General features: G+C 41.7%; 1 protein-coding gene across 14 annotated transcripts; it reads left to right on the top strand.

The window, feature by feature from the left end:
* LOC112267139 (phosphatidylinositol binding clathrin assembly protein b) lies at positions 1-27,911 on the top strand. Of its 14 annotated transcripts, none has more exons than XR_002956057.2 (24): positions 2-551; positions 13,755-13,897; positions 14,194-14,269; positions 14,431-14,548; positions 14,987-15,080; positions 15,359-15,470; positions 15,701-15,807; positions 16,003-16,044; positions 16,810-16,821; positions 17,652-17,737; positions 18,051-18,174; positions 18,393-18,526; positions 18,799-18,899; positions 19,058-19,213; positions 21,255-21,338; positions 21,639-21,734; positions 23,366-23,470; positions 23,550-23,663; positions 23,898-23,928; positions 24,054-24,153; positions 24,302-24,407; positions 25,479-25,586; positions 25,903-26,007; positions 26,479-27,911. XR_002956057.2 is itself a non-coding variant. In XM_024445255.2 (24 exons), the coding sequence occupies exons 1-23, from the start codon at positions 422-424 to the stop codon at positions 25,993-25,995; spliced, it is 2,214 nt and encodes a 737-aa protein (XP_024301023.1). In that variant the 5' UTR covers positions 4-421; the 3' UTR covers positions 25,996-26,007; positions 26,479-27,911. The 14 variants fall into 14 exon arrangements, 13 of the variants coding, with proteins under 13 accessions (XP_024301027.1, XP_024301023.1, XP_024301021.1 ...); XM_024445255.2 differs by having other exon boundaries at positions 4-551; positions 14,446-14,548; positions 24,345-24,407; XM_024445253.2 differs by having other exon boundaries at positions 4-551; positions 18,399-18,526; positions 24,345-24,407.
* The last annotated feature ends 80 nt before the right edge of the window (positions 27,912-27,991 follow it).

Below are 27,991 nucleotides of genomic sequence, written 5' to 3'. Positions count from 1 at the left end.
TTCTGAGAACAGAGCAGGCCCGCCATTTCCCTGAATGCGTCTAGTCCTTTAAACCCAGTAGGAGTGGCGATAGGAAGACACATAGAGATCCAGTGAGCGAGAGATCTGGATGAGAAATAGGCAGAGAATGAGTCAGCCTACCAAATGTACCACCGCATCTTTATTTATGAAATAAATTTGATCAAAGGCGTTTTTCGGATCAATACTGGACTGAAATAATCAAGCTTTGGATACGTTAGAATTTTGTAGTATAATTTTTCTTCTGCCTCGTCGCCCTTTTTCTTTTAAGTTTTTCCCTTTTCTTTATTTTTAAATAGGTGGTGGACTGGAGGTGTCGACCGTGGAGATTTTATAATTCAATTAATTTGGAACTTTATAGACATTGTGATTTTTCAAATCTTTGTTGCATCAATAAACGAAGATGTCGGGGCAGAGCATTACTGACAGGATAACTGCAGCCCAGCACAGTGTAACTGGATCTGCTGTGTCGAAAACAGTATGCAAGGCCACCACACATGAAATAATGGGTCCGAAAAAGAAACATTTGGATTGTAAGTATCGAAATTATCGAGAGTTTCTGATGTGTCATTCATTAAAACCAGTCGGAGGTCTGCATCTCGTGAGTTATGGCGATGCTGATAAGGCCTGAAGCCTGAGTGGATAGGCTAATGTTATTGCTATGTTAACTCCTGTCAATTGGATCAAGCATACATTTTAGCAAAACGAGAGCATACAATGAGACCGCTCGTAACATGATTTAACTGGACGTTAACCGTAATATCAGATTTTTTTATAATTTCAGTGTAGGCCTACTCATCATCACTGTCACATTAGCTAGCTTTCTAGCCGCCTGTTAAGTGGTTTCATTCATTCTCCATAGCTTTAGGCTGCCCTCCCTGACCTAAACAGTTATGTATTTATCAGTCATAGTGTATTTTATCTTACAATTTATTGACAAGTTCTCCATGATACAGTACATTTAACGTTTACAAAAATGACCCCCAAAATATATGTTCCAGGGAGTAAATTCAGTAGACCTATTTTATCTATTTACCACAAGAAGAGGGTTTAACAACCACATTTGAACAGCTCAGCTGTGGAAACTACCTTGTTCATTTTTCAGAGTAGAATACTTTGTCTCGTATGTAAGGTGTAGCCTACATTATCATCACTACTAGGTGTGTGTCACTGCTGGGGACCGCACATGTACAGTGCCTTTTTGAAAGTGTTGACACTTCTTGACTTATTCCACATTTTGTTGTGTGACAGCCTGAATTCAAAATGGATTAAATATATATTTTTCTCTCCCATCTACACATAATACCCAATAATGATTTTAAAAAAAAAATCAAATGAATTGAATATGAAGATATACAGATATCTAATTTACTTAAGTATTCACACACCTGAGTCAATACATGTTAGAATCACCATTGGCTGCGATTACATCTGTGAGTCTTTCTGGGTAAGTCTCTAAGAGCTTTGCACACCTAGATTGTACATTATTTAAAAGAAAAAATTCAAGCTCTGTCAAGTTGGTTGTTCAATGCTAGACAGACATTTTAATTTCTTGCTGTAGATTTTCAAGCAGATGTAAGTCAAAACTGTAACTAGGCCAATCAGGAACATTCAATGTCATCTTGGTAAGCAACACCAGTGTATATTTGGCCTTGTGTTTTAGGATATGTTCCTGCTGAAAGGTTGTTTCACCCTCCGTGTCTGTTGGAAACCAGACTGAACCAGGTTTTCCTGTAGGATTTTGCCTGTGCTTTAAATAAACTCCCCAGTCCTTGCCAATGAATAGCATACCCATAACATTGTGCAGCCACCACTATACTTGAATATATAAATTGGTACTCTGATGTTGTTGGATTTGCCGCAAACATTACCTTTCTATTCAGGACATATCAAATAACATCTTATTTGTCACATACGCGTGTTTAGCAGATGTTATTGGGGGTGTAGCGAAATGCTTGTAAAGTACATTTCTTTGCCACATTGTTTGGTAGTTTTACTTTAGCACAGGGGTGTCACTCATTCCATGGAGGGCCAAGTGTTTGCTGGTTTTTGTTTTTTCCTTTCAATTACAACAGACAACCAGGTGAGGGGAGTTCCTTACTAATCAGTGACTATAATTAATCAATCAAGTTCAAGTTAGAGGAAACCCTGCATTAAACTCTTAACTATTTTAAAATCACAATTGGCCTCATGGTGGTTTCCTTACACTCCGGCAACTGAGGAAGGACGCAAGTATTTTTGTAGTGACTGGGTGTATTGATACACCACGCAAAGTGTAATTTAATAACTTCATGCTCAAATGGATATTCAATGTATTTTTTTATTACCCATCTACCAATAGGTGCCCTTTGCGAGGCACTGGAAAACCTCCCTGGTCTTTGTGGATGAATCGACTGAGGGACCTTAATTATCTGTATGTGTTGGGTACAGAGAGGAGGTACTCATGCAAAAATCATGTTAAACACTTATTGCACACAAGTGAGTCCATGCAACTTATTATGTGACTTTTTTTAACTCTTGAACTTTAGGCTTGCCATAAAGGGGTTGAATATTTATTGACTCAAGACATTTCAGCTTTTCATTTTTTATTAATTTGTAAACATTTCGAAGAACATAATTACATTATGGGATATTGTGTGTAGGCCAGTGACACAATCTCAATTTAATCAATTTTAAATCCATTTAACACAACAATGTAGGAAAAGTCAAGGGGTGTATGTCACTTCCAACTATTGTATGGTCTGTCTCACTCACCTGGTCTCTAGTTACAAAAGTGTAGCAATTGCTCACATGAAAGGGAAATAGAATGTGTCAGGATACCCTTTCATTTCAATGGGGTGTTATGCATAATTTAAACTTAAATGGACTGGTATAGTTTGATCAATAATCAATTCATGATTGTGGGTGTTTAAGAAATTTAATTTAAGAAATAGCAAACATTGCAAAGGGATAGGCCTACCAACCAATATTGAGAAAACAATTCTAAAACTATGAGTGTACTACACTTTAAAAAATATATATATATATATATATTTATTTATTTTTTTAATAATCAAGTGTAGTACACTCATAGTTTTAGAATTGTTTTCTCAATATTGGTTGGTAGGCCTATCCCTTTGCAATGTTTGCTAAATCAGAAAATCAGAAGTCAAGAAGCCAACTATAGTCCTAGCCAAAGCTGTGCTTGCACTTGAGGTCTGAATGGTTTGGCTGTCTGTGTAGCAGAGCTGCCTGGTTACTTGCCAGTGGAGTAATAGTTATTTGGTACAGAGAGCTCTTTATGGCAGTCGGGCCAGGCACAAGGATTTTCCTCTGGACTCCAGTAGTCTGATTTAATCAGGTTCTAATACACAATTAATAGATATATACTTTGTCTCAAATTTTGAGCAGCTGAAGGACAAACCACACAGACAACTGGTGAGTGTAATTGTATTCAACATTCTGGCTTGTAAGGAACATTTTCACAGGCATTAGTTTCAGGCTGTATATACCAATTCAGACGAGGCATCCATCAGACTGCTATATATATATATATTTGTGTTAATGTTGTAAATGACTATTGTAGCTGAAAATGGCAGATTTAAAAACAAATATATATATATATCTACATAGGTGTATAGAGGCCCATTATCAGCAACTATCTACTAACTACTATTAGAAAACCCTTTTGCAATTATGTTAGCACATCTGAAAACTGTTGTACTGATTTAAAGAAACAATAAAACAGGCCTTCTTTAGACTCGTTGAGTATCTAGAGCATCAGCATTTGTGGGTTCGATTTAGGCTCCAAATGGCCAGAAACAAATAACTTTCTTCTGAAACTCGTCTGTCTATACTTGTTCTGAGAAATGAAGACTATTCCATGTGAGAAAATGACAAACCTGAAGATCTCATACAACACTTGTACTACTCCCTTCACAGAACAGCGCAAACTGACTCTAACCAGAATAGAAAGAGGAGTGGGAGACCCTGGTGCACAACTGAGCAACATATCATATTGCAGAATGCTGTGCTAGCCAAGCTGGTTAAGTGTGAATTTTTAAATTCTAAAAAAATCAATGTCACCTGCAAAGCACCATCACACCTCCTCCTCCATGCTTCATGGTGGGAACCATACATGCTGAGATTATCCGTTCACCTACTCTGCGTCTCACAAAGACATGGCGGTTGGAACCAAAAATCTCAAATTTTGACTCATCAGACCAAACGACAGATTTCCACCGGTCTCATGTCCATTGCTTGTGTTTCTTGGCCCAAGCAAGTCTCTTCTTATTGGTGTCCTTTAGTAGTGGTTTCTTTGCAGCTATTCAACCATGAATGCCTGATTCATGCAGTCTCGTATCAACAGTTGATGTTGAGATGTGTCTGTTACTTGAACTCTGAAGCATTTATTTGGCCTGTAATATGAGATGCAGGTAACTCTAATAAACGTATCTTCTGCAGCAGAGAACATTTCCCAGATTGACTGACCTTCATGTCTTAAAGTAATGATGGACTGTCATTTTTCTTTGCTTATTCAAGCTGTTTCTACCATAATATGGGCTTGGTCTTTTACCAAATAGGGTTGTCTTCTGTATACCACCTCTACCTTGTCACAACACAACTGATTGGCTCAAACACATTAAGAAATTCCACAAATTAACTTTTAACAAGCCTTACAAGGCCTTACTACCTTCTGACGCGGGTTGAGAGAATGCCAAGAGCGTGTAAAGGGTGGCTACTTTGAAGAATCTCAAATATAAATATATTTTGATTTGTTTAACTTTTTTGGGGGGGGGGGGTTACTACACTGCTCAAAAAAATAAAGGGAACACTTAAACAACACAATGTAACTCCAAGTCAATCACACTTCTGTGAAATCAAACTGTCCACTTAGGAAGCAACACTTATTGACAATAAATTTCACATGCTGTTGTGCAAATGGAATAGACAACAGGTGGAAATTATAGGCAATTAGCAAGACACCCCCAATAAATGAGTGGTTCTGCATGTGGTGACTACAAGCACTTCTCAGTTCCTATGCTTCCTGGCTGATGTTTTGGTCACTTTTGAATGCTGGCGGTGCTTTCACTCTAGTGGTAGATTGAGACGGCGTCTACAACCCACACAAGTGGCTCAGGTAGTGCAGCTCATCCAGGATGACACATCAATGCGAGGTGTGGCAAGAAGGTTTGCTGTGTCTATCAGCGTAGTGTCCAGAGCATGGAGGCGCTACCAGGATACAGGCCAGTACATCAGGAGACGTGGAGGAGGCCGTAGGAGGGCAACAACCCAGCAGCAGGACCGCTACCTTTACCTTTGTGCAAGGAGGAGCACTGCCAGAGCCCTGCAAAATGACTTCCAGCAGGCCACAAATGTGCATGTGTCTGCTCAAACGGTCAGAAACAGACTCCATGAGGGTGGTATGAGGGCCCGACGTCCACAGGTGGGGTTTGTGCTTACAGCCCAACACCGTGCAGGACGTTTGGCATTTGCCAGAGAACACCAAGATTGGCAAATTCGCCACTGGTGCCCTGTGCTCTTCACAGATGAAAGCAGGTTCACACTGAGCACATGTGACCGTATGGAGACGCCGTGGAGAACGTTCTGCTGCCTGCAACATCCTTCAGCATGACCGGTTTGGAGGTGGGCCAGTCATGGTGTGGGGTGGCATTTCTTTGGGGGGCCGCACAGCCCTCCATGTGCTTGCCAGAGGTAGCCTGACTGCCATTAGGTACCGAGATGAGATCCTCAGACCCCTTGTGAGACCATATGCTGGTGCGGTTGGCCCTGGGTTCCTCCTAATGCAAGACAATGCTAGACCTCATGTGGCTGGAGTGTGTCAGCAGTTCCTGCAAGAGGAAGGCATTGATGCTATGGACTGGCCCGCTCGTTCCCCAGACCTGAATCCAATTGAGCACATCTGGGACATCATGTCTCGCTCCATCCACCAAGACTGTCCAGGAGTTGGCGGATGCTTTAGTCCAGGTCTGGGAGGAGATCCCTCAGGAGACCATCCGCCACCTCATCAGGAGCATGCCCAGGTGTTGTAGGGAGGTCATACAGGCACGTGGAGGCCACACACACTACTGAGCCTCATTTTGACTTGTTTTAAGGACATTACATCAAAGTTGGATCAGCCTGTAATGTGGTTTTCCACTTTAATTTTGAGTGTGACTCCAAATCCAGACCTCCATGGGTTGATAAATTTGATTTCCATTGATCATTTTTGCGTGATTTTTGTTGTCAGCACATTCAACTATGTAAAGAAAAAAGTATTTAATAAAAATATTTCATTCATTCAGATCTAGGATGTTATTTTAGTGTTCCCTTTATTTTTTTGATCAGTGTATATGATTCCATATGTTATTTCATTGTTTTGATGTCTTCACTATTCTACAGTGTAGAACATAGTAAAAATAAAGAAACCCTTGAATGAGTAGATGTGTCCAAACTTTTGACTGATAATATATATATATATTAGTACCAGTCAAACGTATGGACACACCTACTAATTCAAGGGTTTCTTTATTTTGACTATGTTCTACATTGTAGAATAGTGAAGACATCAAAACTATGAAACATAATATGATTCCATATTGTGTGTGTGTGTGTGTATATATACACATACATACGTGTGTGTGTGTTACACAGTACCTTCGAAAAGTATTCAGACCCCTTGACTTTTCCACATTTTTCTACGTTAGCCTTATTCTAAAATGGATTAAATAAAAAATCTTCAGGAATCTATACACAATACCTCATAATGACGAAGCGTAAGGTTTTTTTTTTTTTTCATATTTAGCAAATGTATTTAAAACATATCAGACCTTTTGCTTATGAGCTCAAGTGCATCCTGTTTCCATTGCTCATCCTTGATGTTTCTACAACTTGATTGGAGTCCGCCAGTGGTACATTCAATTGATTGGACATGATTTGCAAAGGCACACAACTGTCTATATAAGGTCCCACAGTTGACAGTGCATGTCAGAGCAAAAACCAAGCCATGAGGACAAAGGAATTGTCCGTAGAGCTCCGAGACAGGATTGTGTCGAGGCACAGATCTGGAGAAGGGTACCAAAACATTTCTGCAGCATTGAAGGTCCCCAAGAACACAGTTGCCTCTATCATTCTTAAATGGAAGAAGTTTGGAACCATCAAGACTCTTCCTAGAGTTGGCTGCCCAGCCAACTTGAGTAATTGGAAGGGCCTTGGTCAGGAAGGTGACCAAGAAACTCATTCATATATCTTTGTGTACATATTCTTTATCCCTCTACACTTGTGTGTTTAAGGTAGTAGTTTTGCAATTGTTAGATTACTTGTTGGTTATTACTGCATTGTCGGAACTAGAAGCACAAGCATTTCGCTACACTCGCATTAACATCTGCTAACCATGTGTACTGTATGTGACAAATAAATTTGATTTTGTTTTGATTTTTTGATTTGAATCCGATGGTCACTGACAGAGCTCTAAGGTCCCTTTATAGAGATGGGAGAACATTCCAGAAGGACAACCTTCTCTGCAGCACTCCATCAATCAGGCCTTTTATGGTAGTGGCCAGACTGAAGCCACGCCTCATCAAAAGGCACATGACAGCCCGCTTGAAGTTAGCCAAAAGTCACCGAAAAGACTCTCAGACCATGAGAAACCAAGACTGAAATCTCTGGCCTGAATGCCAAGCTTCACGTCTGGAGGAAACCTGGCACCATCCCTCCGGTGAAGCATGGTGGTGGCAGCATCATGCTGTTGGGATGTTTTTCAGCGGCAGGGACTGGGAAATTAGTCAGGATCAAGGCAAAGATGAACGGAGCAAAGTACAGAGAGATCCTTGATGAAAACCTGCTCAGGACCTCTGACCGGGGCAAAGGTTCAACTTACAACAGGACAACACAGGAGTGGCTTCGGTACAAGTCTCTGAATGTCCGTAAGTGGCCCAGCCAGAGCCCGGACTTGAACCCGATCGGATATCTCTGGAGAGACCTGAAAATAGCTGTGCAGCAACGCTCCCCATCCAACCTGACCGAGCTTGAGGATATGCAGAGAAGAATGGGAGAAACTCTCCAAATACAGGTGTGCCACGCTTGTAGCGTCATACCCAAGAAGACTCGATGCGAAGGTCCTTCAACAAAGTACTGAGTAAAGGGTCTGAATACCTATGTAAATGTAATATTTCAGTTTTTATTTGTAAGATTATATTTTTTTTGCTTCGTTTCCCCCCCCCCTCAATCTTCACACAATACCCCATAATGACAATGTAATTCATTTTAGAATAAGGCTGTAAGGTAACAGAATGTGGAAAAAGTAATGGGGTCTGAATATTTTCCAAAGGCACTGTATGTTTAAAAAAAAGATCCTCGATGGCAGCTTCAAACCTTTTTTAATCTGTGTGACCATCTTCAGAAACGCTATTCGTCACAAAGATGCAAAAGTAACAGTGAATGCAACTAAGGACCTCTCCATTTAATTCACTCTCATTTTAATACATTTAATTATATACTGAACAAAAATATGAACGCAACAATTTCAATGATTTTACTGAGTTACAGTTAATTTCAGGAAATCAGTCAAATGAAATAAATGTGTTAGGCCCTTATCGATGGATTTCACATTATTGGGCAGGGGTGCAACCATGTGTGGGTCTGGGAGGGAATAGGCCCACCCACCTGGGGGCCAGGCCCACCCATTGGGGAGCAAAGCCCAAAGAATCAGAATTAGTTTTTCCTCTCAAGGCTTTATTACAGCCAGAAATACTCCTCAGTTTCATCAGCCGTCTGGGTGGCTGGTCTCTGACGATCCGGCAGGTGAAGAAGCTGGATGTGGAGTTTGTGGGCTGGCGTGGTTAAACGTGATCTGCGGTTGTGAGGCAGGTTGGACATACTGCCAAATTCTCTAAAACGACATTGAAGGCGGGTTATGGTAGAGAAATGAACATTCAATTATTTGGCAACAGCTCTGTTGGACATTCCTGCAGTCAGCATGCCAATTTGCATGCTTCCTCAACTTAAGACATCTGTGGCATTGTGTTGTAACAGAACTGCACATTTTAAAGTGGCCTTTTTTTGCCCCCAGCACAAGATGCACCTGTGTAATGATAATGCGGTTTAATCAGCTTCTTAATATGCTACACCTGTCAGGTAGATGGATTATCTTGGCAATGGATAAATGCTCACTAACAGGGATGTAAACAAATTTGTGCACAAAATTTGAGAGAAACAAGCTTTTTGTGCATATGGAAAATGTCTGGGATTTTTTATTTCAGCTTAAGAAACATGGGACCAACACTTTACATGTTGTTTTATATTTTTATTCAGTATATGTGTTTCAATTTCAAGCATGTTATAGTTCTGCAAGCAGGTTATGCATAATAGGTTACCGTTCAAATGTCATTTTCATCGTGATTATGGGAGCATATTGCATGACGCACAGGTACAATGATGTGGAGGTTGCTGGTTCAGACCCCTACTGAAGCATGTAGTAGGCTAGCTACATACTTTATTTATTTTCCTAAATTATTTTGGGAGACATTGGCCTTTGGAACGACTGGAAAACTGTGAAACCAAGGTGATCACTGGTCACTTAATCTGAAAGTGTCCACTTTTAATCACTTTTTAATCCTATGGACTATCTATGCCAAAGTTGTGAATTGATTCAGCCAGCCTGTTGTTTCACACCTATTAGTTGAGTTCAGGCCTACAGTACTCTCCTGTGGTACAGGAGTCTTGACCTAACAGTATGAGGGAAAGTTGCCCCTCCCAGTCTTCACTGAATAATCAGCTAGCCATGCTAACTGCTGCCCTGGAAGGTTATACTGTCCTACTTAGACTCCTGAAAACATGAGAATATAGGCCAGAAAGCCAGGCCTGGTTGTTAGACTGACAATCTGTTCATCACTCAGTCTGACTCTGAATGAGAATGGGTAAGCACAGGTTTGACTGGCATCCCCCATTCTCTACATCAGGGCTCCAACACTTTTCCTGGAGAAATACTGTCCTGTAGGTTTTCACTCCAACCCTAATTTAGTGCACCTGATTCTAATAATTAGCTGGTTGATGGATTTATGTTATCATTTATGTTATTTGTCACATGTTATAACCAACAATGCAGTTTTTAGAAAATACCCCCCCCAAAAAAAAAAAAGTCAGAGATAAAAGTAACAAATAAATAAAGAGCAGCTGTAAATAACAATAGCGGGGGTACTGTATATTAGAGGTCGACCGAGTATGATTTTTCAACGCCGATACCGATTTATTGAAGGACCAAAAAACCGATACCAATTAATCGGACTATTTAAAAAAAATATATATTTGTAATAATGACAATTACAACAATACTGAATGAACACTTATTTTAACTTAATATAATACATCAATAAAATCAATTTAGCCTCAAATAAATAATGAAACATGTTCAATTTGGCTTAAATAATGCAAAAACAAAGTGTTGGAGAAGAAACTAGAAGTGCAATATTTGCCATGTAAGAAAGCTAACGTTTAAGTTCCTTGCTCAGAACATGAGAACATATGAAAGCTGGTGGTTCCTTTTAACAGGAGTCTTCAATAATCCCAGGTAAGAAGTTTTAGGTTGTAGTTATTATAGGACAATTTCTCTCTATACGATTTGTATTTCATATACCTTTTGACTATTGGATGTTCTTATAGGCACTTTAGAATTGCCAGTATAACAGTATAGCTTCCGTCCCTTTCCTCGCCCCTACCTGGGCTCGAACCAGGAACACATCGACAACAGCTACCCTCGAAGCAGCGTTACCCATGCAGAGCAAGGGGAACAACCACTCCAAGTCTCAGAGCGAGTGACATTTGAAACGCTATTAGCGCGCACCACGCTAACTAGCTAGCCATTTCACATCGGTTACACCAGCCTAATCTCGGGAGTTGATAGGCTTGAAGTCATAAACAGCTCAATGCTTGAAGCACAGCGACGAGCTGCTGACAAAACGCACGAAAGTGCTGTTTGAATTAATGCTTACGAGCCTCTGGTGCCTACCATCGCTCAGTCAGACTGCTCTATCAAATCATAGGCTTAATTATAACATAACACACAGAAATACGAGCCTTAGGTCATTAATATGGTCGAATCCGGAAACTATCATCTCGATAACAAGACGTTTATTCTTTCAGTGAAATACGGAACCGTTACGTATTTTATCTAACGGGTGGCATCCATAAGTCTAAATATTCCTGTTACATTGCACAACCTTCAATGTAATGTCATAATTACGTAAAATTATGGCAAATTAGGCGGCCCAAACTGTTGCATATACAGTGACTCTGCGTTGAATGAACGCAAGAGAAGTGACACAATTTCACCTGGTTAATATTGCCTGCTAACCTGGATATCTTTTAGCAAAATATGCAGGTTTAAAAATATATACTTCTGTGTATTGATTTTAAGAAAGGCATTGATGTTTATGGTTTGGTCTTGCTCCAATGTGTACCTTTCTTTTTCCGCGAATACGCACCGCATGGATTATATGCAACGCAGGACACGCTAGTAATATCATCAACCATGTGTAGTTAACTAGTGATTATGATTGATTGTTTTTTATAAGATAAGTTGCTAGCTAGCATTAAACTTAACTTGGCTTCTTACTGCATTCGCTTAACAGGCAGTCTCCTCGTGGAGTGCAATGTAATCAGGTGGTTAGAGCGTTGGACTAGTTAACTGTAAGGTTGCAAGATTGAATCCCCGAGCTGACAAGGTAAAAATCTGTCATTCTGCCCCTGAACAAGACAGTTAACCCACCGTTCCTAGGCCGTCATTAAAAATAAGAATGTGTTCTTAACTGACTTGCCTAGTTAAATAAAGGTGTAAAGAAATCGGCCAAATCGGTGTCCAAAAATACCGATTTCCAATTGTTATGAAAACTTGAAACTCGGCCATTTCGATTAATCGGTCGACCTCTAGTATGAACGTACAGTCGCTGTGGGGACGACGTCCTCGATGCACTTATTGATAAAGCCATTGTCTTATGTGGTGTACTGCTCATGCCATTGGAAGAATCCCAGAACATATTCCAGTCTGCTAGCAAAACAGTCCTGTAGTTTAGCATCAGACCAATTTTTTATAGACCAAGTCACTGGTGCTTCCTGCTTTAATTTTAGCTTGTAAGCAGGAATCAGGAGGATAGAATTATGGTCAGATTCCCCAAATGGAGGGCGAGGGAGAGCTTTGTACAAGTCTCTGTGTGTGGAGCAAAGGTGGTCTAGGATTGTTTTCCTCTGGTTGCAAACATGCTGAGGTAAAACTGATTTAAGTTTCCCTGCATTAAAGACCCCGGCTACTAGGAGCGTTGCCTCTGGATGAGCGTTTTCCTGTTTGCTTATGGCAGTATACAGCTCACTGAGTGCGGTTTTAGTGCCAGCATCGGTCTGTGGTGGTATGTAGACAGCTACGAAAAATACAGATGGAAACTCTAGGTAGATGGTGTGGTCTACAGCTTATCATGAGATACTCTACCTCAGGCGAGCAAAACCTTGAGACTTCCTTAGATATCGTGCACCAGCTGTTGTTTACACATATGCATAGGCCCCCGCCCCGTGTCTTACCAGAGGCTGCTGTTCTATCCTGCGGATGGAGTGTATAACCCGCCAGCTGCATGTTCTTAATGTCGTCGTTCAGCCACGACTCAGTGAAACATAAGATATTACAGTTTTTAATGTCCCGTTGGTAGGATATACATGCTTTCAGTTTGTCCCATTTATTTTCTAGCGATTGAACGTTAGCTGGCAGGACGGAAGGCAAAGGCAGATTAGCTTCTCGTCGCCTGATCCTCACAAGGCACCCTGATCTTTTTCCACAAAATCTCAGTTTCCTTATCCAGCGAGTGACAGGGATCTGGGCCTAGTCGGGTGTCTGTAGTATATCCCTCCCATCCGACTCATTGAAGAAAAACTCTTTGTCTAATCTAAGTAATCACAGTTCTGATGTCCAGAAGCTCTTTCCGGTCATAAGAGACGGTAGCAGGAACATTATGTACAAAATAAGTTACGAACAATGTGGGGGAAAAAAATAAAAAATAGCATGGTTGGTTAAGAGCTGATAAGATTGTCGTGTCTGTGTGCCCAAGAAAAGAACCAGGCCTCAAATAGCAAACTTACACAAATGGTTTAGAATCCATTTTCTTCTTAAAAATGTTTATATTGTGAAGAGAAAATAAGCTTAAAAGGAACTCAGCCTAGTAGCTGACTTGTACTGGTTCATGGGGCTTATTAGAGTAGAGCTTTAGGCCAACTGAGGCTATAGACGAGTGGAGAGAACTGGTGGCGGAAGGAGCTACTAGTACTTAAGATATTTGACCAAAAATATATTGTTCGATTTAAAGATGGTGACATATTCATCAGGCTTTCATCTATTGAACTTCAGTAGACCCTCTTGAGGAATTGCCATGGCAAAAAAATTAAAGAGAGAGGCAGCCTGTAGTACCATAGCATAGTAATTAAGTGTCTTGAGTATAGTTAAGCAATTAGCAAGACCTTGAATTAAAGCTAATTGAATGAGATTGCAGTTAAGGGGAAAGTGCCCGTGTCTGTTTGCACAGATTTAAAAACAATGTCTTTCATAGACTATTAACTGACTTGAACCCAAAATTCAACTCCCCATAGGGGAAATGCCTTGTATCCAAAGTTGTTTTAACCTCTACTGGCCACTACTGTTACTACCTGACATCAATTATCCATGGTCTTCGTAGACATTGAGCGATCGCTAACATGTCTCTGTCTGTCTGTCTCGTCCTTAGACCTGATCCATTGCACCAATGAGATGAACGTGAACATTCCCCAGCTGGCTGACTCACTGTTTGAAAGGACCACCAGCACAAGCTGGGTGGTGGTCTTCAAGTCGCTCATCGCCACACACCACCTCATGGTCTACGGTAATGAGGTGAGCTGAGCTTACAATCACCACTCTCTACAGTCTTGTCTATGGCTACATTCACCACTCATTACATTATTGTCTGTAATATATATTATTTCTATAATAGCAATGCTATAGAGTTGAAGTTTTCAGTTCAGACATTAAGACAATCAATTGCTAACCATGGAATTTCTAGGTTTATATCATAATCAATATTTTTATATAAATCTGGAAATTACTCTGGTGTGCCGGTCCTATTCTATTTCTGTAGATCAATGGAAATTAAGAACACGTGTTGATACCCCTATTTTTCTTTGATACAGCGTTTTGTCCAGTACTTGGCTTCAAGGAACACATTATTCAACCTCAGTAATTTTTTGGACAAAAGTGGTTTACAAGGTAAAGTATGAGTACTTGGTTCTCAACTGCTGTTTTCAAGCTCATCCCTTAACTGTTAGTGACAAATACTTATAAGCTGAAACAATATAACTTATGAACGACTATAACATGATTCTCATGTAGGTTTTCATGACAAATGTAAGATTTATATCACTTCTCAGGTCTCTCTCTCCCAGGCTACGATATGTCCACATTTATCCGGAGGTACAGTCGATATCTGAATGAGAAGGCTGTGTCATACAGACAGGTTGCATTTGACTTCACTAAAGTAAAGCGAGGGTAAGAAATTCCCAACATATCAACAAAAGAAAGTGGTATGTTTGTTTTTGACTGACCCTCTCCTTACTCTCCTTACCCTCTCCTAATGTATGTCTATGAAGTAATAAAGGCTCAAATAATTTCTTACAATAAACACTTTCTCCTTGCAGAGTCGCCCGCAGGTGTAAAAATAATTAAAATATTTTTGACAGCTCAAATATTTAGTTTAGAAGAGAACAAGATTCCTGTCAGTTTTAATGACAGAGTGTAATTTTTTTCAAAATTGTTCAATGCTTTTTATATCCCATGAAGTAATCACAGGGGTATTTCTGTAACTCTGGGAACGATTTGTTAACATGCAGTAGAAATTGACTGGCTGCGGCTATTCTCACTGATTCCCTCCCTCTCTGTCCTTTGTGCTTCTAACACCTATCTAACACTACACACACATCTCAACAGGGTGGATGGGGTGATGAGGACCATGAATACAGAGAAGCTACTGAAGACCATCCCTATCATACAAAACCAGATGGACGCCCTCCTCGACTTCAATGTGAGTCTGAGGTCAACCTCCCCAGAACTGCGCTGCTCAGGTCCTGTAATATGTACTGTAATATGAGAAGGTTCCTGGGGCAAACAGATTGTCAGGCATACTGATTACTGAATGGACAGTGCTGAAACCAGAGATAGATACAGGCTGAAACCAGAGATGGACACATTCCTCCACACTGACCTGCTCTTTAATTGTTTGTCAGCGAAGCCAAAGTCATTATTGTGTGTTAAAAGGGCAACTTATGGCTTATGTGAAACTGAATGATGTGTCTTCTTCAGGTTAATGCCAATGAGCTCACAAATGGAGTGATAAATGCAGGGTTCATGCTCCTCTTCAAAGATTCCATTAGGCTTTTTGCTGCATATAACGAAGGCATCATCAACCTGCTGGGTAAAACCTCAACTCCAACTGTATTTTCTTCACTAGTGTCTAATCAATACCCTTTCAAAATGTTTAGTCTGGAGATGCTTTGTAGATCCTTGTACTGTAGATCTTTTGATATGTACAGTACTACATTTTACTAATGGAGACTAGATTCTCTACAGAGTTTATCCCTAGTGTGTCTACAGACTTTCAGAGTTAATGCCTGCTGTTTTTTTTTATTTTTAATTTTACCACAGAGAAGTACTTTGACATGAAGAAAACCCAGTGTAAAGAGGGCCTGGATATCTACAAGAAGTTCCTGACCCGAATGACCCGAATCTCAGAGTTCCTTAAAGTGGCAGAGGTGATTTCTTCTTCACCTGCTTTGAGTTTGATGCTATTCATTCATTCAATACATTAATTGAAGGGAACATCCTCTTATATATTTACATTTTTGTGAGAAAATTGTGGTGGCAGAAATTAAGTAGTGGTAGAAAATATATATATTTTTTAAATTTAGAGGCACCACTATAAGTTTGCACATATTCTCGTTTGACAGCAGGTGGGGATTGATCGAGGAGACATTCCAGACCTTTCCCAGGTAAGGCCTTACACTCAACTCCCTAAATGAGCCTTGCAATACGAGGGATTTACTGGTAAAACTTATTAGACACACTCTGAACAAAAAGCCTACACACCAAACTTACTCTATCCATTTGTCTCTACAGTTGGATTACTACTCTCTCATCTCTCTCTCGCTCTCACTTTCTCTCCCTTATTTCTCACTGTCACTTCCTATTTTCTTCTTTCATTCTTTATTCTCTTTGTATGTGTCTCTGTATTAACTCCTCTTATTTAATCAGCTCTGTTGCCCCAACGCACTATATTTACTCCACCCTGCACAAATGTCTTCCAGAGATAAGGCACTGCTCAGTGCATGAAGTCCTCCAGTGCATGTTGCCAATTGTTGCCTTATTTTTCTTCTCATTTTTCTTCTTCTTGATTAGGCTCTATCTACAGTAAATAAAGGTGTTAAAGAGTCCAAACTGACTGTGTATCTTACAGTACTTCTGATTTCACACTGTACAGCAAATTTAATAGATGGCCCCCCCACCCCTGTTGTGCTATAGTCAGTCTTTGCAGTGACACTGGTTATATTACAGTATTTCCAAGGAAAATCCCTCCTCGACCAAGGATCATACTTTTCCTTGAAAGTACAAGTGCACTAATTGTGTTTTATGTCCCCTAATACATTTTTTATGAGGCACCTGTAACAGTGTTATACCCTTCAAGTACGTTATAGTTATCTATCTCTGACCGTCACCACCTTTATATTCTGTATTTCCCCTTATCTTTCCACCTTTAGTTCACAGTTTGTGTAAGTATTCTCATCTCACTCTTCTTCTGTGTCTGTGACTTGCTTTGGTGTTGTCTTTGCATGCCTCTACTCTAACTCTGTGTCTGATTGACATTGTGTTTTATAGGAGTGAAGCAAATTGTACACAAAGGTCTCTTTGTCACATGAAATGTACATAGCCCATCCCACATGGCTGCCCACGTGTGCTTAGGCATTGCAAATTCAACACCACATACTGTATGATGTTGAAAGTGCTGTGGTGTGTGTCATCCACATACATACATTTCAATATCACTCATCCAATGGGGCTTTTAGCTGAAACGCGTACAACCATTGACTGGTGGTGGGCTACCCACAGTCCTTTGTTTCTGCTTGTCCATCAATGTATTTCTGTAGTGTCTCGGGTTAGTGTTTGTCCCTTAGTGAGGAGCTAAACACTTCCCAGTAAAGTATTCTGTCCTATATTTATATTGTATTTATTTATAATCCCGGGCCCCGTCCCCGCTGGAGGCCTTTTGGTAGGCCGTCTTTATAAATAAGAATTTGTTCTTAACTGACTTGCCTAGTTAAATAAAGGTTAAATAAAATGTAAAAAGTGCTAGAATCCAGTATAGTGGTATATGGGTCAGTATAGTTAGGGACCAGAGTTTTTCTCACCACGTAACATGACCAGCTGAACGTTTTCCAAAAAGTTGTTAGGAAAAACTCTAGTCATATAGCTAGTGTATGTACAGTACATTAGATGAACTAGGTTGCTCACCACTACCTTAGATGGTTGTGTTCATATAGTACAGTGTAGCTGCATGTTTCCAACCTTGGCCTTTACTAACTGCTGTTCTCCATTACAACAGGCTCCTAGTAGCCTTCTGGAAGCTCTGGAGCAGCACCTGGCCTCACTAGAGGGGAAGAAAGTCAAAGACTCCACCGCTGCCAGCAGGTATGTACAGGATGGGCTACGTCCCAAATGGCACCCTATTCCCTACATAGGGACATTGGTCAAAAGTAGTGCATAGGAAACAGAGTGCCATTTGGGACGTATCCTATGTCTCACATTGGAGTGTCTTTGGCACTGAGTCCACTATTCCCCCTGCAGGTAGCCTAGAAGCGGCTGCCACTACAATAACTGATTTGCTTTGTACACAAGCTGTTAAGCCAAGATTGCTTTAATTATTGTTGATGGTAATGGTTATTGATGTTTTCAGCCAGGGTTGCTGTAGTATTCTGCCTAAAGGTGTTTACTGTTGTTTCAGGGCCAGTACTCTATCCAATGCAGTGTCCTCGCTGGCCAGTACAGGGATGTCTTTTACTAAAGTAGATGAGCGGGAGAAGCAGGCTGCTCTGGAGGAGGAACAGGCTCGTCTCAAAGCACTGAAGGTACAGCCATCATGACGCATGGATCACAACATCAATATGATTAGAATGGACATGGTTTCATGTTGCCTGTCCCATCTACATGTGAAGGACAGTGATATGTTGCAGTATGCAGGCAATGATTTGAACAATTCAAAGCCTTGTTTGGTGGATCCAATATGGCCCACATGCATAACTACAATCATCGCCTACTGTATTTGACTTGGACTCTTTCCACCCAGGAACAGAGGCTGAAGGAGCTCTCGAAGAGGCCTTCCTTTGCCACCACAGACACATCTCCTGTCTCCACCACCGGGGTCACTATCAGCACAGCCCCAGCCATCGACCTTTTCTCCACACCCAGCTGCTCCAATGGGTAAATGTTCACCTACGACCTGTGAAGCTTACCCAATCATTTGGTTGACCAGAGGTCAGCGTGGATTATGTATAAATTGCTACTAACCACTGATACAGGGTCAAATATTTCCCTAGTGGTTAAGGTTAGGATTTAGAGTGCTCTGATTCTAGATCTGTGGTTAGGGGGAACCTCTCTCTCAATACTTCTGTGTGTATCTGGTAATGCTGATGTTTAGCTACATGTCCCAGTGTGGATTCAGGTATCCCATCACTGCTGTCTTCTCTCCTCAGTGCTCTGAAGATGGAGGGTGACCTGTTTGACATTCAGCAGACGTTTAACCCTTCAATGCAGGCCAGTTCTACAGGGCTTCCTGTGGCCACCGCATGGGCAGGTAGGAGAAACAGCCACCACCACAGGACCACTCTATTGTCTACTATCTTCTACCATGTTCTGTTCTACGTGCTCTCCCTCTCTTCCTGTTGTCTGACTCTGATGTCCTCCTGTTCTTCTCTTTTGTATCGTCTTTCTTTCTCTCCTCTGCCTGCCTAGATCCTTTCACCTCTGCTGAAGCTGGAGATGACTCCATGCCAAACCTTAACCCTTTCCTGTCAAAAGTCGTTGTCGATGCAGCCGCTCACTTACCTGTCGTGTCCTCCGACGGTGTTAGCTATTCCTCTAGGACGTCTGGTCATGAAATGTTTAGTGGTAAAGATGCTCTTTGTTCCTCTTGAAATATCCTTCCTGTGTCTCTGTGGGAATTTGAAGGAAGTCTCTCATAACTGTTACTTCCGTCTACATGTACAGTGCATTGGGAAAGTATTCAGACCCCTTGACTTTTTCCACATTTTGTTACATTGTATCCTTATTCTAAAATGGATTAAACCCCCCCCCCCCCAAATCTGCACACAATACCCCATAATGAGAAAGCAAAAACAGGTTTTTAGATTGCAAATGTATAATATTTTTTATAAAACTCACATTTTACATAAGTATTCAGACCCTTTACTCAGTACTTTGTTGAAGCACATTTGGCAGCAATTACAGCCTCGAGTCTTCTTGGGTGTGACACTACAATCTTTGCACACCTGTATTTGGGGAGTTTCTCCCATTCTTCTCTGCAGATCCTCTCAAGCTCTGTCTGGTTGGATGGGGAGCGTTTTTTCAGGTCTCTCCAGAGATGGTTGATCGGGTCCGGGCTCTGGCTGGGCCACTCAAGGACATGTAGAGACTTGTGCCGAAGCCACTCCTGCGTTGTCTTGTCTGTGTGCTTAGGGTCATCCTGTTGGAAGGTGAATCTTCGCCCCAGTCTTGGTCCTGAGAGATCTGGAAAAGGTTTTTATCAAGGATCTCTCTGTACTTTACTCTGTTCATCTTTCCCTCAATCCTGAATAGTCTCCCAGTGCCTGCCACTGATAAACATCCCCACAGCATGATGCTGCCACCACCATGCTTCACCATAGGGATGGTGCCAGGTTTCCTCCAGATGTGAAGCTTGGCATTCAGGCCAAATAGTTTAATCTTGGTCCTTTGGGAGCCTTTTGGCAAACTCCAAACAGGCTGTCGTGTGCCTTTTACTGAGGAGTGGCTTCTCTGGCCACTCTACCATAAAAGTCTGATTGGTGGAGTGTTGTAGAGATGGTTGAACTTCTGGAAGGTTCTCCCATCTCCACAGAAGAACTCTTGAGCGCTGTCAGATTGACCATCAGGTTCTTGGTCACCTCCCTGACCAAGGCCCTCCCCTGAATGCTCAGTTGGCCAGGCAGCCAGCTCTGGGAAGAGTCTTGGTGGTTCCAAACTTCTTCCAATTAAGAATGATGGAGGCCACTGTGTTCTTGGGGACCTTCAATGCTGCAGAAATGTTTTGGAACCCTTCCCCAGATCTGTGCCTCGACACAATCCCATCTCGGAGCTCTATGGACAATTCCTTCAACCTCATGGCTTGGTTTTTGCTCTGACATGCACTGTGACCTTATATAGACAGGTATGTGCCATTCCAAATCATGTCCAATCAATTGAAGTTACCACAGGTGGACTCCAAGTTGCAGAAACATCTCAAGGATGATCAATGGAAACAGGATGCACCTGAGCTTAATTTTGAGTGTCATGGCAAGAGTCTGAATACTTTTGTAAATAAGGTATTTCAGTTTTTTATTTCTAATACATTAGCTGAAATTTCAAAAACCTGTTTTCATGTGGTATTGTGTGTAGATTGATGAGGAAAATTTGTATTTAATCCATTTTAGAATAAGGCTATAACTTAACAAAATGTGGAAAAGTCAAGGGGTCTGAATACTTTCTGAATGCACTGTAAATTATCTCATGGCTGTCTAAAGTTAAATGTTTGTTTTGTACCTCGAAATGCAAAGCCTCTACTTGCCATATTTTTATTGTAGCACAGTCCTATAATGGAAGCTAAGGTTTGAAACACAGCTAACACTCTGACGGTGGAGTTACTGGTTATGTTCCTTTGATAGGCTCCCATGCCAGTTCAGTCTAATATGAGGCTTTATCACACATTTTAGTGTCTAGTAAACCCATGTCCAAGATTATTCTGTCTAAGTGGTTATGTTCAAATTATGGTTTTCCTGCTGCTGATATATATTGTTTCATAATGTATTCAAATAGGCTATTGCTTCTAGATTCTGATATTACAAACCAATAATTTGATTATTTTGTCTTGTAGTATCCTCTTAGCAGTATAAGTTTAAATCTGTTTCACTTACTAATATTATTTTTGATTCTCTAGATCGTTATAATCCCTTTACTGACACAAACTCGTCCGTTTCAACCAATTACAAACGCACAGTGCGGATAGAACACTCCATCTCAGGTACTACGATGGCTCACCATCCCAGCATATGTTTCCTGAGCTCATAGGCAAACATAGAATGTAATGTGTTTAGTGGCCCCATAATAACCCTATGGTTAGGGTAGTCTGGTGATTTCAATAGGATATATCCTTGTACTCTGCAGTTCCTGTTTTGATTTTGTTAGAATTAGGGACACTAACAAGTAGAACTGTCTCCTTTTTGTCTGTACTGTCACTTTGCCTTGCTTGCCTTTCTTGCCGTGCCTTGAAATGCCTTCCTTTGCTCTCTTCTTCTTCCTGCTCATTCTTTGGCGTTGTCAGACTCCTTCTGTGGTGGTCCAGTGGCCATGGCCCAGCACCTTCCACACCAGGCCCCCTACCTCACTGAGCCCTCTGCAGTAGCAGGTCAATTCAGAGGTAGAGTACTAGAGAAGCTGTAGCTCTACTGTAGCAGGTCTATTCAAAGGTAGAGTACTAGAGAAGCTGTAGCTCTACTGTAGTAGGTCTATTCAGAGGTAGAGTACTATAGAAGCTGTAGCTCTACTGTAGTAGGTCTATTCAGAGGTAGAGTACTAGAGAAGCTGTAGCTCTACTGTAGCACGTCTATTCAGAAGTAGAGTACTAGAGAAGCTGTAGCTCTACTGTAGCACGTCTATTCAGAGGTAGAGTACTAGAGAAGCTGTAGCTCTACTGTAGCACGTCTATTCAGAGGTAGAGTACTAGAGAAGCTGTAGCTCTACTGTAGCACGTCTATTCAGAGGTAGAGTACTAGAGAAGCTGTAGCTCTACTGTAGCACGTCTATTCAGAGGTAGAGTACTAGAGAAGCTGTAGCTCTACTGTAGCACGTCTATTCAGAGGTAGAGTACTAGAGAAGCTGTAGCTCTACTGTAGCACGTCTATTCAGAGGTAGAGTACTAGAGAAGCTGTAGCTCTACTGTAGCACGTCTATTCAGAGGTAGAGTACTAGAGAAGCTGTAGCTCTACTGTAGCACGTCTATTCAGAGGTAGAGTACTAGAGAAGCTGTAGCTCTACTGAGGTAGCACGTCTCTATTCAGAGGTAGAGTACTAGAGAAGCTGTAGCTCTACTGTAGCACGTCTATTCAGAGGTAGAGTACTAGAGAAGCTGTAGCTCTACTGTAGCACGTCTATTCAGAGGTAGAGTACTAGAGAAGCTGTAGCTCTACTGTAGCACGTCTATTCAGAGGTAGAGTACTAGAGAAGCTGTAGCTCTACTGTAGCACGTCTATTCAGAGGTAGAGTACTAGAGAAGCTGTAGCTCTACTGTAGCACGTCTATTCAGAGGTAGAGTACTAGAGAAGCTGTAGCTCTACTGTAGCACGTCTATTCAGAGGTAGAGTACTAGAGAAGCTGTAGCTCTACTGTAGCACGTCTATTCAGAGGTAGAGTACTAGAGAAGCTGTAGCTCTACTGTAGCACGTCTATTCAGAGGTAGAGTACTAGAGAAGCTGTAGCTCTACTGTAGCACGTCTATTCAGAGGTAGAGTACTAGAGAAGCTGTAGCTCTACTGTAGCACGTCTATTCAGAGGTAGAGTACTAGAGAAGCTGTAGCTCTACTGTAGCACGTCTATTCAGAGGTAGAGTACTAGAGAAGCTGTAGCTCTACTGTAGCACGTCTATTCAGAGGTAGAGTACTAGAGAAGCTGTAGCTCTACTGTAGCACGTCTATTCAGAGGTAGAGTACTAGAGAAGCTGTAGCTCTACTGTAGCACGTCTATTCAGAGGTAGAGTACTAGAGAAGCTGTAGCTCTACTGTAGCACGTCTATTCAGAGGTAGAGTACTAGAGAAGCTGTAGCTCTACTGTAGCACGTCTATTCAGAGGTAGAGTACTAGAGAAGCTGTAGCTCTACTGTAGCACGTCTATTCAGAGGTAGAGTAGCTCTACTAGCCATTTAGAAGGAGACCACCATTTTCTGTCAGGTGACTTTCTGGAACTATTTAGCAGCTGTGACTGACACCAATGGAATAATACTCCATCATTGCACCTGCTATGTTCTGAGCAGTCTCCCCTCTGACCTCTTTACAGGGTACTCCACAGCAACACAGGCCCCTCCCCCAGGAGCACTCCAAGTGGACTTTGAGTCAGTCTTTGGAGCCAAAGCTTCCGGTGCTAACAACATGGAATCTGATGGTGAGGTGTTGACTATTATACTGTTTGATACACATGGTGTTTCACATCCAACCAATGTACACCTCTCTGTCCTCCTCAGACATCCTGAAACCCACCATGGTTGGCTCCAATCAGGCCCTGTGCTCAATCAATCAGCTGTCAGACAAACTGGTGGGAGATGACCTGGATTCCTCTCTGGCCAACCTGGTGGGAAGTAGGTGTCACAACGTTATGCTAGGATATTTCATTCAGGTTAAACTCCCAGAACAGAAAACTATGAATTTAAGAGAGATCAACACCCATCTTTGCCTGAGTGAATCATGGTGTCTATTTATATTTTATTTGATATACTCCTAGGTTAGACCGCACTATGTCCCACCGCTATAGCAGAATAATTAACTGTTTCTGGATGTGTATATCTCACATTTATATTACTATCCTCTTACAGATCTCGGGATTGGAAATGGCACAACGAAAAAGTAAGTGAGCTGTTCATGCTGTTCAGTCTCTTCAACGTGCTGTGGTCAGTGCTAGATGAAGAACTGTTCTGTATAGCCAGCAGCAGTTAGGAGCCAGTGCTAATATTAGCTGTCTTAATCTACAGTGACATCCACTGGAGCCAGCCTGGGGAGAAGAGGCTGACTGGCGGTAGCAACTGGCAGCCCAAAGCAGCCCCAAACACCACCTGGAACCCCGTCTCCATGGTAATACACACTACACTGGCCTCTTAAGTACTGGTGCTCTTATCTGCCTGTGATGAGTGTTTAGCTAATGTATCACTATAGTGTTTGTTGCAGACAAACAATGTTAAGAAGTTCTTGACTTGACATTGGTCTGCTGTATTCTCTGTAGGAGAAGATGTTGCGTCATCATTCGTGTGTTTGTATCTCCACAGACCCCCCCAGTCATGGCCTACCCTGCAACAACACCCACAGGCATGATGGGGGGATATGGCATGGTCAGTATCTGTCAGCTGGATGTCTGGATCCATTACCCCTAAGGGACATAGCCATGCATTAGCTAGCACTGAGGGACGTAGCCATGTATTAGCTAGCACTGAGGGACGTAGCCATGTTTTAGCTAGCACTGAGGGACGTAGCCATGCATTAGCTAGCACTGGGGGACGTAGCCATGCATTAGCTATCTCTAAGGGACGTAGCCATGCAGTAGCTAGTATTGCTCCTCTGCTGGTCTTCTTGTCCCCCCCCACACACACACACATATGACATAGACGGTCATGTCATTAAAAGAACTCCTCAAAACACACCTCTTGATGCACTTGATTTTGGACTGGATTTTATGTAGGCCTACTTTTAATGTATATTATGTAAGCCTACTTTTAAGTATTTGTAAAGGTGTCCGCTAAATAACATGTATTGTTATTTACGGAGGGAATAGGCATAAAGTATAGCTAGCCCTGAGAGGTAATAGCCATACAGCAGAGAGAGCACTGAGAGGTAATAGCCATACAGCAGAGATGGCCCTGATGGGTAATAGCCATACAGCAGAGAGAGCACTGAGAGGTAATAGCCATACAGCAGAGATGGCCCTGATGGGTAATAGCCATACAGCAGAGAGAGCACTGAGAGGTAATAGCCATACAGCAGAGATGGCCCTGATGGGTAATAGCCATACAGCAGAGAGAGCACTGAGAGGTAATAGCCATACAGCAGAGATGGCCCTGACGGGTAATAGCCATACAGCAGAGAGAGCACTGAGAGGTAATAGCCATACAGCAGAGAGAGCACTGAGAGATAATAGCCATACAGCAGAGAGAGCACTGACGGGTAATAGCCATACAGCAGAGAGAGCACTGACGGGTAATAGCCATACAGCAGAGTTAGCACTGAGAGGTAATAGCCATACAGCAGAGAGAGCACTGACGGGTAATAGCCATACAGCAGAGAGTGCACTGAGAGGTAATAGCCAATAAGAATAACGGTAATAAGTGCTATACATGCTTCTGTGCTATGCAATCTACTGTAGCATGTCTCTTATGCTGGATGTTTCTCTATGCTATTGTCTTTAGCCGCCCCAACAGCTTGGCTCTATGGGTATGATGAACCAACCCAACATGATGTACAACCAGGCCGTCATGAGGCCGCCCAACCCCTTCAGCTCTGTATCTAGCGCCCAGGTGTGTGTTTGTATAATACTCAGGTGTGTGTGTACCATGCACTTGAGTTCAGTGTCCAGGTGTATTCAGTGCTGTGCTTAGTTACATTAGCTGTGTGTGTGTACTACCTCCTGTGTTAACAACAGTGTTCTAGTTTACTCTTACCTCTCAGGAGGAGAGGGACAAAATCTGTATGTCAACCCTTTCCTCAAGAGTCTGCAATTTTACCCCCCTTGGTGTAACCTGTCTTTCACCTGATCTGATCCCTCCCTCTCACTCACACTCTTGCTCTCTCTGACCTCTCCTCTCCATGTGTTTCTCCCTCTCCCTGTAATAGCCCTCTGCAGCCTCTAGTCCTTCCAGCCAGAGTCCTCTCAGAGCCCCTGGACAGGACCCATTTGCACAGCTCTCTCTCAAGGATTTCTTGTAGAGCGTCTCTTAGGTACAGCATGCTCTGTGCTTGCGGATGTACATGCATGCACAGCGCAGCTTTACACTCATGCTTACTCTTCCTTCATTTCACTGCTTCTTCCATCTGATCAACCACTGCTGTTTTTTTCCTCTGGCTATATATCTTGCACTTTATATGGGCCTGATTAGTTGGTTTGTGTCTTGCTCGCTTAAACAATCAGCAGATGCATTTCAGCATTTTTTTACTTTGTTTTACACTTTCCACAGATACATACGGTAGCCGTTATGTCTTTGCTGATATGCGTTTTCCCCCATGCAAAGACTTCAAATATAGTATTGTAGTTTTCAGCCAATAGGTTGCCATTGTGACAGTTGCTTTTGCTCTGAGGACATTGTGATGCCTTTTCATTGCATTTATTCAGTTTACTATTTAAGCACCACCATGAGTAAGCTGGTAAAACTCTGGTCTAATCAATCCTTGTATGATGATTTCCACCCACAGATGCAGTTCATGTAATACGAAGTGTCTCTCAGAAGATGAAGCACTTAGCAGCAAAGCTTTGTCCTCGTTGCCAGTCTAACTCTTCACAGAAATGTTCACCCCCTCCCCCCAAATGCAGACATGTCAAGAACACAACGAACAGTGCAATGACTGGAGGAAAACCATGGAAACCATGTTCAAATGACACTGGGAAGAAGAGAATTCTCCACCCATTATTCTGTCATTTGTCCAAGACCTCAAGTGATGCTGCTGTAAAAAAAAAATATTTAAAAAAACCTATAGGAATTCCACCACCATTTTATAATCTGTAAAGATAGCTATGGGTGCTGAGAGACTTTGATATCTAATGTATTTGGAAATACTACTGTGGTTGGATGTAACAGCTTGGTGTTCTAATCGAGGGGGAGGGGGGACATGAAGAAAGAGGAATCGTTCCCTCTCTTGTTCTGATCATCAGTCATCCATTTCCTAGTTATTTAACTGTCACTGAGTAGTGATGCTAATGACGTTTACACCTGTTTTAGTTTGTCTTTTTTACTGTGTTTACAGTAGACATTCCTTGTGTGTTTTATTTATTATTTGGTTTTAAGACTGGGGGAAAAAATCTATAGTACATTGAACACCTGTGGGAGTGCTTCAGCATTAAACATGAATGTTGGATTGTTTCATTGGAGAGGTAGAGGAAATAAAATAGATATTATATAAAATACACATATAAATGCAATGATAGAGCACTAAATGTTCTCCAAGTTTTGTGTTAAGAACAATTCTTACTAGCTCAAATCTCATGATCTCCCCTGTGCAAGCGGAGTAGGGGGTTCCAGTATGAGTCAGTAATCTATATAGTCAATTCTGTGCCTAGAGTTCTTTGCAATGGAACAACTTTTCTGTCTAGTTGAAAAACACTTCATCCACGTTTCTGAAGCATCACACTGGGGTGGGATCCATTTTGCTTTAAGCTTGGCATGCCATCGACTCACTGACCATTTAAATGGCTGCCTTTACTCTGAATGTGAAAGAATTGCTTTTATATTGCACGCATCTTTACCCGCTACCTGCAACAGCTCCTCAGCTCTGACTCCCTGGGAGCCAGACGAGAGGAGAGTGTGTCTGGGTGTTGCAGATACTAAACAAGGGTTACAGTTTTGATGTAAATTAGTTGTATAAAGATCCAGTGGAACAGGGTGAGAGAGGGGCACTGTTGATCGGTGCTCTGTGTATATAAAACTGACTGTTCAACGGAGAGGGAAGTGAAAGATGTATGAAATATGAAAGCAATTCAATCAAAATCTGACTACCTAAGTTTGATTCAGGATATTTTCTGCATTTGTCCTGCGTAGATTATATTTTTGTTTATGTAATTAGAACGTGTAGCAGACATTGACTGAGTTTTTTTTTTCTTTCTTTTTCAAATAAAGAGCAGCTTCCACAAAGTGATGTTCTTAAACATTTTTATTCAAATGTGTTGGTGAATATTGCAACAGTGATGGCATCTTTGGCACTATGGTTAGTA

This window comes from Oncorhynchus tshawytscha, linkage group LG14 (genome assembly GCF_018296145.1).
Source record: "Oncorhynchus tshawytscha isolate Ot180627B linkage group LG14, Otsh_v2.0, whole genome shotgun sequence".
Taxonomy (NCBI): domain Eukaryota; kingdom Metazoa; phylum Chordata; class Actinopteri; order Salmoniformes; family Salmonidae; genus Oncorhynchus; species Oncorhynchus tshawytscha.
Note: the sequence above shows the minus strand (reverse complement) of the source record. Positions and strands in the feature narration are given on the sequence as shown.

Coding starts and splice junctions, on each gene's coding strand:
- LOC112267139 (XM_024445252.2), top strand. CDS start 422: ATGTCGGGGCAGAGCATTACTGACAGGATAACTGCAGCCCAGCACAGT. Junction 21,735..23,365: donor AGTAGCAGGTCAATTCAGAG/GTAGAGTACTAG, acceptor ACCTCTTTACAG/GGTACTCCACAGCAACACAG. Junction 24,408..25,478: donor TGATGGGGGGATATGGCATG/GTCAGTATCTGT, acceptor TATTGTCTTTAG/CCGCCCCAACAGCTTGGCTC.